General features: G+C 43.4%; 2 protein-coding genes across 2 annotated transcripts in view; one reads left to right on the forward strand and one right to left on the reverse strand.

Annotated features, from left to right (window-relative positions):
• Positions 1 to 14,916, forward strand: part of eif2b4 (eukaryotic translation initiation factor 2B, subunit 4 delta) — a 58,400-nt gene extending 43,484 nt beyond the window's left edge. The window contains exons 10-13 of the mRNA XM_039749490.1: positions 86 to 213; positions 9,982 to 10,159; positions 13,281 to 13,461; positions 14,619 to 14,916. Coding sequence (XP_039605424.1) covers positions 86 to 213; positions 9,982 to 10,159; positions 13,281 to 13,461; positions 14,619 to 14,818 — 687 coding nt within the window. The 3' untranslated portion in view covers positions 14,819 to 14,916. The remainder of the gene's footprint in view (positions 1 to 85; positions 214 to 9,981; positions 10,160 to 13,280; positions 13,462 to 14,618) is intronic.
• Positions 7,097 to 15,711, reverse strand: part of atraid (all-trans retinoic acid-induced differentiation factor) — a 51,415-nt gene continuing 42,800 nt past the window's right edge. The window contains exon 7 of the mRNA XM_039749492.1: positions 7,097 to 7,377. Within this exon, the coding sequence (XP_039605426.1) occupies positions 7,336 to 7,377 (42 nt within the window). The 3' untranslated portion in view covers positions 7,097 to 7,335. The remainder of the gene's footprint in view (positions 7,378 to 15,711) is intronic.

Below are 15,711 nucleotides of genomic sequence, written 5' to 3' on the forward strand. Positions count from 1 at the left end.
CCCTTTGAATATGATCTGTAATTGTTTATGGTGCTAATTTGAATCTTTTAAAGACTAATATTTTTTTTCGTTTCTATACCACTAGGCAAAAGTGCAATTACACGAATCCATTGACAAGTACATTGAAGTAAAGATTCATCTTGCTGCTAAGGCCATCTCAAAATACGCCATCGAGAAGATTAGTGATGAAGATGTAATCCTTGTTTACGGATGGTAAGTTTTGCAGAACTACTTCCTAGAAGTGGAAATGATGTGTGGTGATGTTGTATGACACTGAGAAGAGGCATTCAGAATTTTCAGTACAATTTAGAATATTCATACTGCCATCCATTCGATTCATTTTCTGGCGCTGGTTCAGGTCCCAGGGGTTCAGCAGTCTAAGCAAAGATGCCAAGACATCCCTTTTCCCCACCACCTCCTCCAACTCCAGGCATTCCCAGGCCAGCTGAAAGATGTAATCTCTCCAGTGAACCCTGGGGTCTCCTCATGGTTGGACATCCCTGAAACACCTCCCCAGAGAGGCATCGTGGAGTCCTCCTAGTTGGATGTACAGACCACCTCAATTGGCTCCTTTCAGTGTGTTGAAGCAGCAGTTCTACTTTGAGCTCCTCCAGAAAGTCTTTGCTTCTCACCTTATACAGTGGAACCCGAAGTAATTTCCCTCATAGGATTATATGTAAATAGAATGAATCCATTCCGGACCGTACAAGCTGTATGTAAATATATATTTTTTTAAAGATTTTTAAGCACAAAAGTAGCTAATTACACCATAGAATGCACAGCGTAATAGTAAACTAAAAACAATGAATAACACTGAGAAAACCTTGAACAGAGAAAACTAACCTTGCAGTCTCTTTAAAAACAAGCCGCTGCATTCTTTAACTGTCTTCTCGGCCTTACTGCCTTCTTTAATTGCCTGCTGGCGCTCTCTCTCTCTCTCTCTCTCTCTCTCTTGCTCTCGCTCTCTCCCGCGCTCTCTCTCTCTCTCGCTGTCTCACTCACTCTGTCGCGTGCTTTCTCTCGCTCGCGCTCTCTCTCTCTCTCGTTTGCGCTCTCTCTCTTGTGCTCCCTCTCTCTCTCTCTCTCTTTCTCTTGCTCTCGCTCTCTCCCGCGCTCTCTCTCTCTCTCTCTCGCTTTCTCTCTCACTCACTCTCTCGCGCGCTTTCTCTCGCTCGTGCTCTCTCTCTCTGTGTCTCTCTCGCACTCTCTCGTGCTCCCTCTCTCTCTCTCGCGCTCTCTCACTTGCTCGTTCAATGCACAGGGAAAGACCGAACATGTGCGGAAATCATCGGCGCGTACGAACCGGAAGGGAAACTGGCTTGTTCGTCCCCCGAGTGTGTGGTCGTGAACAGATGCAAAAGTTTGGCGAACTTTTTGGTCGTAACCCGATTTGTATGTGTTCAGAGACGTTTGTGACCCGAGGTTCCACTGTATTTAAAGGCTGAGCCCAGACACCCTGTGAAGGAAACTCATTTCTGCAACTTTTATCTGTGATTTAGGGCTCTTGGTTGCTACCAAGATCTTGTGACCATAGGTGAGGACAAAGACTTGGATTGACCGGTAAATCAAGAGCTTTGACTTTCTTCACAATGACTGACTGGTACAACATCCACATGACTGCAGACACTGCTCTGATCCAACTGACGATCTTCTGCTCCCTTCTTCCCTCACTCATGAACAAGAACCTGAGATACTTAATCTCAAGCAGCACCTCATCCCCATCCCGGAGAAAGCACTCTACCCTTTTCCATCTGAGAACCATGACTTCAGACTTGGGATGAGTATCCACACCTCCGGATACTTCACACTTGGCTGTAAACTGCCCCACTGTGTGCCTGAAGCCAGCAGAACTACATCATCTGTAGAGAGCGGAGATGGGATCCTGAGGTCACTGAACTGGACACCTTCCACCCCTTGGCTGTGCCTCGAAATTCTGTCCATAAAATTATGGCTCATGCCGTCATGTACGTTCAAATATGCACAACGTTTGAATATGAATGTCGCAGTTGGTTTTTACAGTGTGCCAGTCCACTTCATTTTTGGACAATTATGCTCGCAAGTCACATTTCATATCACTCCCAAAAACATTTTGAAATCCAAAATGAAACCACATATTTGCTTTAAATGTGGACAGAGCATTTTATATCAAACTTTCAATAACATTTTAGTTTTGGTACTGCAAAAAAATGCATCAGTTACTCGTTAACTCCTTTTGTAACAAGACTTTGACAAAGGTTTCTTTTGGTCTTCATAACACTTTTGGAAAACATCAGTAGATCGGTTATTCATGTCTGCGCAGTGCGGTGCATTGACATAAAGGTAAAATGACTTGTTAATATGAAGAATTCACCGGTCTCGTACTTAATATGTGATATCAAGAGAAACGTTTCTCAGTTAAGCCACCTCAGACCACTTCAAAAATGACGTTTTGTTAGCAGGTCACATGGCAAAGATGAATAAACACTTCATAACACTTAAAAGGAATCCATGAAGACCCAAAGAAGTGTTTAACATCCTGTGATGTTAAGAGTAAATGAGTAACAGATGCATTTTTGCATATAGAGCATAAACGAAAACACTTCAAGTATTAGATAGATACTTTATTAATACTTAAGGGGAAATTCCCATACTCCAGCAGCAGCATACTTATAAAAAACAATATTAAATTAAAGAGTGATAACAATGCAGGTATAACAGACAATATCTTTGAATAATGTTAGCGTTTACTCCCCCGGGGGGGAATTGAAGAGTCACATAGTGTGGGGTCTCCTCAGTCTGTCGCTGAAGCTGCTCCTCTGTCTGGAGATGATCCTGTTCAGTGGATGCTGTGGATTCTCCATGATTGACAGGAGTCTGCTCAGCGCCCATCGCTCTGCCACGGATGGCAAACTGTCCAGCTCCGTGCCTACAATAGAGTCTGCCTTCCTCACCAGTTTGTCCAGGCATGAGGTGTCCCTCTTCTTTATGCTGCCTCCCCAGCACTCCACCGCGTAGAAGATAGAACATCTGCAGCATCTTATCTTTTCCAGGACGCCAGCCTTATAAGGAAGTATAGTCAGCTCTGTCCTCTCTTTCACAGAGCATCAGTTATGGCAGTCCAGTCCAATTTATCATCCAGCTGCACTCCCAGGTATTTATAGGTCTGTACCCTCTGCACACAGTCACCTCTGATGATCCATGAGGGGCCTGGGCCTCTTAAAATCCACCACCAGCTCCTTGGTCTTGCTGGTGTTCAGTTGTAGGTGGTTTTAGTCGCACCATTTAACAAAGTCCTTGATTAGCTTCCTGAACTCCTCCTCCTGCCCTGATGCAGCCCACGATAGCAGTGTCGTCAGCGAACTTTTCCACGTGGCAGGACTCCGAGTTGTATTGGAAGTCTGATGTATGTTGGCTGAACAGGACCTGAGAAAGTCCAGTCCCCTGTGGTGCTCCTGTGCTGCAGACCACAATGTCAGACCTGCAGTTAATGAGACGCACATACTGAGGTCTGTCTGTAAGATAGTCCACGATCCATGCCACCAGGTGTGAGTCTACTCCCATCTCTGTCAGCTTTACCCTAAGGAGCAGAGGTTGGATGGTGTTGAAGGCACTAGAGGAGTCCAGAAACATAATTCTTACTGCACCACTGCCTCTGTCCACTGACACATTTCCAATATTCAGTGTTAAACCTGGTAATAATATGCAGTTAAAGACACTCCCTAATATCGATCAGTCTCGAAATACAAGAGGAGAAAATGTGCAAAGGAAGGAATGTCAGCTCAACAGTACCACTGTGTGTGTGTGTGTGTGTTTTAAAACATCTGTACTAAACTTTAACCTGGTTAAACCTAAATATATACGCTACTGGTCAAATTTTTAAACATCTCAAATTTAATTAGTCGAAATGCAATGAATGACCTAAAATGGTGACGAGCAGTAAACTCCCAGAGGTTTAAAATTAAAGTTTAGGTTTACAAAAACAAAAAAAAAAAAAGGAAATTAAGGTTAAGGTTTTCAGAATATTATACACTATCCGACGCCCACCGTAACATATGGCGGTGTAACAATAGGAACGGAAAACGGTGAGAAAGGAAGAAAGAAATACTTCTTGAAAGACGCAGTTGTGAATAGGTGTTTTGCTGGAGACGACAGATAATGAGTCGAAAGATCTAACCGTAGAAAAAGCCACGTAATCAACAATAGTTTTGTTGCATGTATCTTGGACTTCCTGGAAATGTGGATGGTAATATGATCATTTTGCCTACACATACGTTGTTATTTTCAGCCTTTGCTTACATTGTGTCTGATAGTCCTTTGTATTGTTCCACGTGCAGATCTTGTTGATGTAATCTGAGATAGTTGAGTCCCGCACCCTCTGTTTTAACATATGCGTCTACAACGTACTGTTGGAATAGTTTGCTGCTGGAGTGCAAAATACTAAGTGTATTCCTCATTGATAATCTGTACGCATAAAATTGGCATTGAGTAAGCCTGATTCGTTTGGCGGATCTTTTATCGTGAACATGTTGTAAATCTTTGTGCCAGCCAATGTCTCCGTAAGGGAATAAAAGTGGGTAAACCATAGGATTGCAATTCATATTGAGCGTGGAAATCTGTTTACAGGAGTTGCCTCTGGGATAGATGCAAATGTCCCTTTCGGTAGGGGGTTCGCCATCTTCCTTGACGAAAATCGCTGCAACATCGGTGTGACATGTCAGGGCATTGTATCGTCATAAATCCTGTCCAGGGTTTTCCTTCAAAACCACTCGTACAGATGCTGTTGGATTGGACTGAGCGATTTCATGCATGTGTTTGTATGATTTAGCGAAGGGGTTGATGGTTCTGAGCATGGGATCTAGCTGGAGAAGTACATTATCGCTGCATGCAGAGTTTGCTTTACTTTGTAAGCGTACTTCAGTAATTTGTGCTGTGTCAAAACCATAGAACTGTCCATATCCTGGAGAGGTAGAAGTGTTAGCGTATAGTGGAGAGATTTGGTGATAAATTTGCCCGTGTATTTTAAAACAGTATGGTCCATGGCCAGGAGGTTGAGTTATCTGTGCACCCATGGAAGCAAACACTAGAGAAGAATTGTATTCTCGAATGTGTTCACGATAATTTTTACCTTCTGATGTTTGCTGTGTAAGAAACTGTTGTAAAGACACAGGTGGCTCCTGCAAAGGTGGTAAAACTACTTTACCGTCATGGCAGCACCTCGAGTACTTGTTGGATGTATTACGCTCAGCAGGCCAGTATAGTGCATGACAGTGTTTGCACTGCTGGTCTCGAGTCCCAATGTTGTACTCTTGGACAGGAAGACAGGAATGAGGTGAAGAAGTACCTGTGGTAACGGGAAGAGGATTGTGTGAATGTCTGCTGAAACCGCGTTGATAGACGGCGTGTGGGCGGGACCGGTTTTGAGGAGGAGCAGCAGACAGCATGGGGAAGGGTTTGGAAGAGGACGAATAGGAATCGAGAAATTCCGTGTCGGCTGCTTGTGGGCAGGACCGGTTTTGAAGAGGAAGCAGGACGAACCGGAAGAGAAATATATATAAGAGATGGGCCTTCTTCAGGGAACAGTTAATAGGTTACAACCCACAGATGTTTTGCAACAATTAAAGTAAATAATTGGTCTTGGACAAATAAGGACCTTTTAAAGGAAACAAAATTTGTAAAGAATGTATTAGAAAGCAACAGTTTTTATTGTCAACCGTAACTCTGTCAAAAATATAAAGAAACTGCTAATTGCTTCACTTTGACCAGCAACACGACTAAAAGTCTCCATTTGAATGAGTCCTAGAAGCCTGGTGCCATGCACAGTGCGGGCTTAGAGAATCCTGTACCACAAGTATATTGCATTTCTGGTGGGAGGCAGAATGTCAACATGGTATTGTCTAGGGCTGCAACTAATGATTATTTTGGTAGTCGACTAATTGTTCAGATTTATTTTTCAATTAGTCACGATTATTTCATGCCTGACTATTCTGATGCCTGCGACCTGTGGTTGCACATCCTGTTCTGGAGTCCAGTGCACATCTTACCTCATCTTCTCACGTCTGTCAACCTGTGAATGTCACACCCTGATGTCTCTGCATTATCACGATTAAAAGTAGTAATAATCAAATTAAAATAACAACCAGTGAAACATCCATCCATCCTTCCATTATCCAACCCGCTATATCCTAACACAGGGTCACGGGGGGTCTGCTGGAGCCAATCCCAGCCAACACAGGGTGCAAGGCAGGAAACAAACCCCGGGCAGGGCGCCAGCTCACCGCAGCCAGTGAAACGTATGAATTTAAAAATAATCAGAAGTTTTTATATTAGTGTGACCATTACAATAAAAAAGAAATACGTTAAACAATACAAACTAAAGTGCACGTAGTCTTTAAACAAAAAAGGTGCATTTAACCAAAAAATACATTGTTAAAACTGAAACGTTTTTCATATTTTAGTAATAAATGAGAAAATGTAGACATAAACTATATAAGGTGTAAAGCCTGAAGTGCAAAGATCAAATGAAGACTTTCACAAAAGGTTCAAGGACGATACAACAGCTTCCGTGGTGCAGCGGTAGGAATTGCTGACTTATAATCGAGTGTCCCCCGGTTCGATCCTGACTGCCTCGTATATTTACCGTTTTGAGTCGCGAGTTGATCTTATTGTAAATATTATACAATAAACACATACATTTGATTTGCGTCTGTAACAGACCGTGTACATTTATAGTACTGTACTTGTAAAAGTTACCGTTTTTTCTTTTCACTTTTATTCTCTCAGTCATGATCACGATACATTCCACCGCCTCCCCCGGGATCTGACGCTGTTAGTTTTTATTTGAAACGGGGAATAACTGTAGACGTGAGTGGTATTTTGAGACAATCGAACTGAAAATTCTCTGATCTGGATGGATAAAAACTGACACACAAACGCTGGCAAATCTGCCTTATTCGTATCTCATTGTCACTTGATTTTTTTTTATTCAATTTTATTGAGTGTTCCTGCTTACGCTGAATTAGTTTGCGTCTTATGGCCCGTGAAGTTCAAAGCCGCACTGACAAAATAACAGAGACATAGGTATATATGATATTTGGAATTATTCATGTTATGACCTTATAGTACATTTCGTAAAACATTGTGACACAGATGCAACATTATTCATATTCCTTCGCGTACCTTCTTGCGGTTGTAATCGGTGACCGCGTTCCCCACTCCGATCTTGCCCAGTCTGCACAGGATTCCAGGACATACAGAGGAACGAATGTCCATCTGCAAGGTGAGCCATGAACGCTCTTCTTTTCTCGGTGGACCCTGTACATGCCTTGCACACAGCAGCCGGCCACCTGCGTGCTCCCTCTAGCACTGAATAAACTCGCGCCTTCTGGTGTCAGCGCAGCACTGAGGGGAAAAAAAGAAAGAGACAAATATATGTGACATTTTGGACAAATCATTGTATGACCTGAATAGTACCAATCGGAAAACATCATCGCACTAACGCGATTTGTTACTTGTAAAAGTTAGCTTTTTTCACTTTTATTTTGCTCTCCCTCCCCTCCTGATCTGACCCTAACTAACTAACTAACAGCGCCAGCATAAATTCTCAAGAGATGGCGGCATCACAGCTTCAGGATGCTTGCGTTTCAGATGCTTGTGCATCAAGCTGGTGCCTCCGTGAAAAGAAAGCTCCGCTTTGTGTAATCAGCGTTCTACTTCTTTTTCTTTTTCGGTGAAGTGCTCCCACACTTCAGAAAGTTGCTGTCTCAATTTTTTTCCATCTCCTTCCCCCTCCTCTATCCGATTCGCCATTGCAACCAGGTTTATTTTCCTCTACATTCTTCTTCTCCTCAGACGTTGTTCTTCATTGGTAGGACTGTGTGCGGTCTTGACACACAATAACAAACGATACGTCCCCAGACGTTCATATAGTGCATTGCAGTTACAAAAACCAATGTGGTTCTTTGTGACTGGAGCCTCTATTGAAGGTTCGACAATACAAAATCTGCGTCCATGATTTTTTTGTAGTCGACATCATCGATTACGCCGAGTAATCGTTGCAGCCCTAGTGTTGTCCTGATAGATGTGACAAGGTGGACGCCTTGTAATTTAATAAACTCCTTCAGTGCAGCCGTCCACATCACTACCAGAGCCCACAGGTTTCACATCATCCAGCTGATTGTCCCCATCTCGATCGCTGTCATTGCCATCCCAATATTCATCTTGCAGTAAATCTAGTTCTTTCAAAACATCAGCAGCTTTATACCTTTTTTTCACAACGACTTAACTACGGTTTGTCTATTTTATAGCCTTATTTTGTCACAAATACATATATTTTATGTTTTTGCACTAGATGGCAGCGCTGTAGCAAATACTGTAAGTGAGACGAGCCCATGGTCCTCAGCCGGAAAAGGGTGGAGTGCCCTCTCAGGGTTGGGGACGTGATCCTGCCCCAAGTGGAGGAGTTCAAGTATCTCGGGGTCTTGTTCACGAGTGAGGGAAGAATGGAGCGTGAGATCGACAGGCGGATCGGTGCGGCGTCCACAGTGATGCGGGCTCTGCATCGGTCTGTCGTGGTGAAAAAGAAGCTGAGCCGTAAGGCAAAGCTCTCAATTTACCAGTCGATCTACGCTCCTACCCTCACCTATGGTCATGAGCTATGGGTAGTGACCGAAAGAACAAGATCACGAATACAAGTGGCTGAAATGAGTTTCCTCCGCAGGGTGTCTGGGCTTTCCCTCAAAGATAGGGTGAGAAGCTCCGTCATCCAGGAGGGGCTCAGAGTAGAGCCGCTGCTCGTCCGCATCGAGAGGAGTCAGATGAGGTGGCTCGGGCATCTGATCAGGATGCCTCCTGGACGCCTCCCTGGCGAGGTGTTCTGGGCACGTCTAACCGGGAGGAGGCCCCGGGGAAGACCCAGGACACGCTGGAGGGACTATGTCTCCCGGCTGGCCTGGGAACGCCTTGGGATTCCCCCGAAAGAGCTAGAAGTGGTGGCCGGGGAGAGGGAAGTCTGGGCATCTCTGCTCAAGCTGCTGCCCCCGCGACCCGACCTCGGATAAGCAGAAGAGGATCAATGGATGGATGGAGGCTGCAAGCTGGGTGTGCACTGAGGTATGAGTTCTATTGTACGTCGTGCCGTATCAGGCTCAGTGAGATATGACTTAACTCGTATGTCTCGTTCAACGTGGTGATGTGTTAGTGACGCAAACAGGGTGCACTTTGGGGGAAAAAAAAACATTTCTGAGGAGTCAATCCCGTGAGGTCTCGCGTCCTCATTGGCCGAGGTAAACCATGCTGGCTATGAGCAAGTCAGGTAAGACAATTGAGTCGTCTTGTTTGTTTAGCGCCTTCTGTTGAACCAGTTTTATGAATATTGTGCCACCTTGATCTATTTTCTTGATTGGTAAGTTTACACGTTTTTTTTTTAATGATGACTTCTTTTCTTCACTGTTTCTATATTGCGAGTGTGGCTTACTTTTTATTTTTTTATTTATTTTTTCATAACTCTAATCTAATTCGCTAGATTGGTTTTGTTGTGGGCTGGTTGGTGTCGATCAGAGAAGTCTGTTTAAAAATGAAGCTCTCAATCTTCACCATCTTGAAATCCTACCTCTAGGGCATCGTGCTGATTTATTGAGGTTTAATGCGTCAGGTTTCCTGCCAAGTGGGCCATCTTCGTGGAAGGCACTATATTTAGGGGCGCCAGAGTTAAAAAGAGTGTCTGGGAGCAACACACTTCTTGGTCAATGCCATTACAAGATGCTCTTGTAAAGTGTTAGCCACTATGGATGTGGTGAGAAGTTAAGCAAAATAACACATTTAATTGGCTAACTAGAAAGATTACAATATGCAAGTTTTGGAGGCAACTCGGGCCACTTCTTCTTCAAGCCTGGAGATGGCCTGTGCGCATTCATTTCAATTTCTTTTATTAGAGAGAGAAGTACAAACCACATAACAGGTATAAAATATTACAGGCTCTGCTGACCCTTTTGCTTGTTCTCACAGCTCGTCCCTGGTGAACTATATCCTCTGTGACGCCTATGAGAAGAAGAGGAAGTTCCGAGTCATCGTCGTAGACAGTCGGCCGAGGCTGGAGGGCCGAGAGTCCCTGCGGAGGCTTGTGCGGAAAGGGATTCACTGCACCTACGTCCTCATCACTGCCATATCCTACATTCTCCCAGAGGTAAGACACCAGAGATGAGTTATCGGAAAGAATTCTTGGTGTATGAGCTTCGGAAACTTTTTTGGTATTGATTTTTTTTTTTTTATTAAACTTAATAAATCTAAGAAAAGAAGAATATAACCAGTTTTAAATGCAAGAGATAAAATACAGTAATTCCCCAGCAGCACCCATCCCTATTTTCTTTATAGTCCTGTATAGAGAAGTTTAAGGCAAAATGCAAAACTAAAGATGCCATTACAACCGCAGGAACTGGTGCTGCACACACGGCAGGCCTGAGAGGAGAAGGAAAAAGAAAATCGTGTGATAGGTCTATCCAGCGGGGGGCGCTAGCTCCCTGGTTGGAATAAGTTCTTGTTTTAATTGAGGCAAGTTACATAACCCATAACTATATAGATATAATATTAAAAGGCGATACCCCTCCCTTAGTGATACAGCAGAAAGAAATCACATAGGAGAAATAACTTTGCTTTCTTTAATGATGATTTTACGTGGCATAACAGACGAGGAAGCCAATGGCAAGACTATTACCGAAGTGGGAGCTCGATGTATACAGTCTGCCATTTTCATCACTGCGCTGGATGGCTGCTAAATCTTCATCAAGATCTCTTTCTAGCAATCCAACCAGCAGTTCTTACAGAAAGGTTCCTCAACTTGACCAAAGTTCCTGTAAACTTCCATTTCTTAATATTATTGTGAACTGAGCCAAAAGGGACCTGAAAACGCTTTGCTGTCCTCTTGTCGCCTTCTCATGCTTTGTGAGCCTCAATTCTTTTTATTTTTCAAAGTGCTGCACAGTTGCTCAGAGGAGCCCCATGGCTGCCGATTACTGAGACAATCTGTGAGGAGTTTGAGAACTGGTACAGCTTTGACATTTGCATCACCGGGGGTTTCCTAACGATGACTGTGAGTGGGACTGAGACCACCTCGGATATCTCGGGGTGCACAAACCTTTCCATGGTGCCCCTTTCCTTTTTTTTTTCACTGTACAATTGTAGAAAACAAAAACAATACACTAATCTTGCATAAAATGCTGAAGCGACATGTGTTGTCTATAACTCGATGCCTTTTAGCGATCAGTTCATCTTCTGTTCACTTAACTATTCACAGTAGCAGACATTTTAAGCGGGGGGCCCAAACTTTTGCACACACCTGTACAAAGCACCAGGCTTTTTTCTTTAGCCCTGCTGCTCCCTCCTACACTGAGAATTTGAGCTGGAGAGACGCGGAGCCTCGGGTGATGACTGTTCTTCATGTACCGCATGCTGCAGTGCCCCCAGTAATGGCCGTGTTTATCATTTGACATTTTAAAACAGGGTGGTAGATCTGATACACCAAGTCTTCGCCACTGACTGTGACTCCTCGATTTATTGTACCTCCGACTCTTCGATTTGTTAGCTAGACTCGTACATTTACTATGTCGATTGAAAGCACACAAGATACAAGGCACTTCGTCACTGCCATCTTGAATCATCAGGTTACTTTTTAACACCCTAACTTGTTAAAGTTTGTGTTTAAAGGCTGTAGTGAGGCTGTTGTGGCGTTCTTTATATTATTTACTAGCGGGGGATAATCCCCACGGCTCCGCCTGTGTAGTAATGAGACAGGACAAACTTTAAAAATTAATTAACAAACAGATATCGCTAGCTAAGCGGAGGCGAGATACACTCCAAAAAGGTTAGATCGACTCGAACAGAGGCTGGCACGTGAGTTAGGAGGGCTCTGCCCGGCTCCAACCTCCTGACGTCACGCTCCAAAGGCCTTCAGCCTCTGTCTCGGATTAGCACGAGTGTATCGCTCCTGCAAGCGAACTGTGATACTTTGCGCAATGAGAGACGTCGCAGAATCAACTGGAATGTTCAAGCAAACTCTAGAAAACAACCCGATCTAAAACTGTTAAGTAGTTCTCTCATTCGCTAGTTTAGCAGCGGTAAGATACGCCTCCGAGGCTGGCGTTCGAGTGAAGAGGGCCCCACCCCTCGGCCCACTGTATGTTTCTCGAATTCGCGCAAATAAATCACTACCACAAATGAACTATGATATACTAGCAGACGCCCGCCGTAGCATACGGCGGGAAGAATAGGAATGGAAAACGGTGAGAAAGGAATTCAGAAATCAAGAAGAAAGAAATACTTCTTGAAAGACACAGTTGTGAATAGGAGACGACAGATAATAAGTCGCTAGATCTAACCCTAGAAAAAGCCACGTACAACTGACTGTGGCTGAAGACTGGTCATTGTAGATTAACGCAAATCTTTGCAAATGTTTGTCCTTGGGACTTGTTGATAGTATATTTCTCTTCTGGTTCGTCCTGCTTCCTCTTCAAAACCGGTCACCCCACACGGCATTTCTCAATTCCTATTCCTCCTCTTCCAAACCCTTCCCCACACTGGCTGCAGCCTCCCATACAACCCCACACCGCTTTTCTCGATTCCTAGCCCTCCTTCGGACTACTGCATTCCCCACTCCTCTCTCATGACCACATTGGTGTCACGTCACCGCTGAAGTGAAAGGTCACGCGGTCAGGCTAGATATAGGCCCGTGACGTGACCGGGTTTGAAGAGGAAGCAGGATGAACCAGAACAGAAATATATATATAAGAGGGAGCGCAATGAGAGAAGTCGCAAAATCATCCAGAATGTTCAAGCAAATTCTAGAAAAAGACTCAATCTAAATCCGTGAAGTAGTTCTCTCGCGAAAAACAGACAGACAGGCGTTGGAGTTTTTATATATATATATATATATATATATATATATATATATATATATATATATATATATATATAAAATATGTATGTGTGTGTGTGTATATATATATATGTGTATATATATATATATATATATATATATATATATATATATATATAAAAAAATAGAGAGAGAGATATTAAAGAATTTATAAACATTGAGTAACAAAACTAAGACAAAGCTCGGAGAATTTAAAAAACAGGCTGTATTTTTATTAAAAGGCTAGAAGGTAAAATAGTTTCATCGAGTAATGTATAAGGTTAGAAATTTCAGTACATTAAATTACCGTTTATATTTTTACTGACCCAATAAATTCTTCAGACTCCACAGCCCTGCTTTTCTGTTTCACTCTCCTGATGTTTGTGTTTCTTTTCAGGTGTCAAAGGTTTTCCTCGGAGCCCACGCCTTGCTGGCCAACGGCTACGTGATGTCTCGGGTTGGCACGTCACAGATTGCTCTCCTCGCTAAAGCGTTTAATGTCCCAGTGTTGGTTTGCTGTGAGACGTACAAATTCTGTGAGAGGGTGCAGACTGACTCCTTCGTATCCAATGAACTTGGTAGGCCTGAATTTTTGGATTGATTTAATGCTTTGATTTTGATATCAACTCGTAAAGGGTTAATTGTGACAAAATGGCTACTGCACAGGGAAAGTAAAATTCACCTGTGGTCTTCCCTGCTTATCCACGATTTGTTTCATGGCAATGTCATGAGCGGTTTGGTGGTGGGTCAGTGATGGTCAGTCAGGGGAGGCATATCCATGGAGGGACACACAGACATCTTCTGGCTAGACAACGGCACCTGAACTGCCATTAGGTATCGGGATGAAATCCTTGGACCCCTTGTCAGACCCTGTGCTGGTGCAATGGCTCCTGGGTTCCTCCTGGTGCATGACAATGCCCAGCCTCATGTGGTGAGAGGATGAAGGAATTGATACCATTGACTGCCCCCCCACCCCCATTGCCCCCCAAACCAACGCTCACTCGCCTGATCTCAATCCAATAGACCACCTCCAAGTGGGACATTATGTTTCGGTCCATCTGATGCATCAGACTGTCCAGGAGCTCAGTGATGCCCTGGTCCAGATTTGGGAGGAGATCCCCCAGGACACCATCTGTCATCTCATTAGGATGTTGTCAGGCATCGTGGGGGCATACAAAACTACCAATTATGATTTGGAGTTGCTGCAATGACATTTTGGCCAAATGGACTTGCCTGCCACATTATTTTGTTTCCTTTGATTTTCAGGGTGTCCCTCTGTCAGTTGATCGTTTTCATTTCCATCCTTTTGTTCCTCACACATAACCATATCAGTCCATAGCAGTAGAGAGAGTCAGCAGGATCTTTTTTCCCCATTGAGATCTGATGGGTTCTCAAAGTGTGCCTTTCATTTTGTTGAGTACTGTGTGTGTACGTATATATATATATAAGGGGGTACTACTTGTTCCCACATATGAAAAAAGATCTCCAAAGGAAGCGTTTTTGTACCGCGGAGGAAGTCAAAGAAAAATTGCCGCAGGCCTTGGACGACATTCCTCTTCAGCGATTCCAAAACTGTTTCCACCAGTTGGAATACCACTGGGACGAGTGCATTCATTATATATGTGTATGTATGTGTGTATTTGATGTTTCTTACCCCATTTTTAATCTTGCATTTTCGTAAAGAAATCAAATACTGAATATTCAGACTCAAACTGATCTGCCGTGTGTCTTACAGATGATCCTGATGATCTCATCGTAACCAAGAGAGGAGAGACGCCGCTTGAGAACTGGCTGGAGGTCTCGCACCTTCACCTTCTGAACCTGGTCTATGACGTGACGCCTCCAGATTTTGTGGATTTAGTTATCACAGACTTGGGAATGATTCCCTGCACGTCGGTCCCCGTTGTTCTACGAGTGAAGAACGTGGATCAGTAGGAAAGGCGCGGAAGAGGAGCGTTTGGCAGGATTTATCTGTAAGATACGTTCTTGGGCATGAAAAATAAATATTTCTTCTGAGTGGTTGATTTGCTTCACCTGGCATAGCTTGAGGAAGAATTCTTGAAAATCCAAAGATGTTTTTACTTAAAGCACTAAATGTAAGAAACGAGCAGGTCCTGTGAGCGTTTTATGTTTTTTTTCTCTTCATATATTTACAACATTAGAACAATCTGGACGAGAACGGGCCACACGTCCAAATGAGCTCACCAGTCCGATTCGTGGAGATTCTCCAAAACGATGTCAAGTTGAGAGTTGAAAGCCTAAAAGTCCTACTCTGCACCACACTGGCACACCCCATGGCATCAAGTTAAGATAAATTCTATATCGCGGTATTTTTTAAAATTATACCAGCTTCACGGTATTCAACGGTATTTTTACCCCCAAAACCCCCATGCAGTAGACTAGCTAAGAATAACTCATTCCACTGTCATTGTACAAAAAAAACATTTTAATGTGCACACGAGTATTAATCCAGGCTTGCATGGCCCCATAAAGTGACAGTTTTCAAGGGGGTGGCACTAATGAAGAGAAGGAATCACATTGCATTACAGTTACTGTCAAAATATAGAACCTTTTTATTGAACAAATTTAGCAAAATACTCAGAGGCATTTAGTAAAATATCCAGAGGTGCTTGTCAAACGTTGTACTGCACTGAACATGTCTTAGAAAAGGAATAAATAGTGAATATGTTTTGTAAACCAACTCCACTTTCTGTTAGTGTTAACAATGTCTGTCCACTGCCACGTTAGCTGTATGGATTGTAATGGCGTTGGTTATCTCGATCCACTGCTGGCTCTTTTTGTCGTAGGCAAACGCGTCTACAAGTGAC

Source organism: Polypterus senegalus, chromosome 3, assembly GCF_016835505.1.
Source record: "Polypterus senegalus isolate Bchr_013 chromosome 3, ASM1683550v1, whole genome shotgun sequence".
Lineage (NCBI taxonomy): Eukaryota > Metazoa > Chordata > Cladistia > Polypteriformes > Polypteridae > Polypterus > Polypterus senegalus.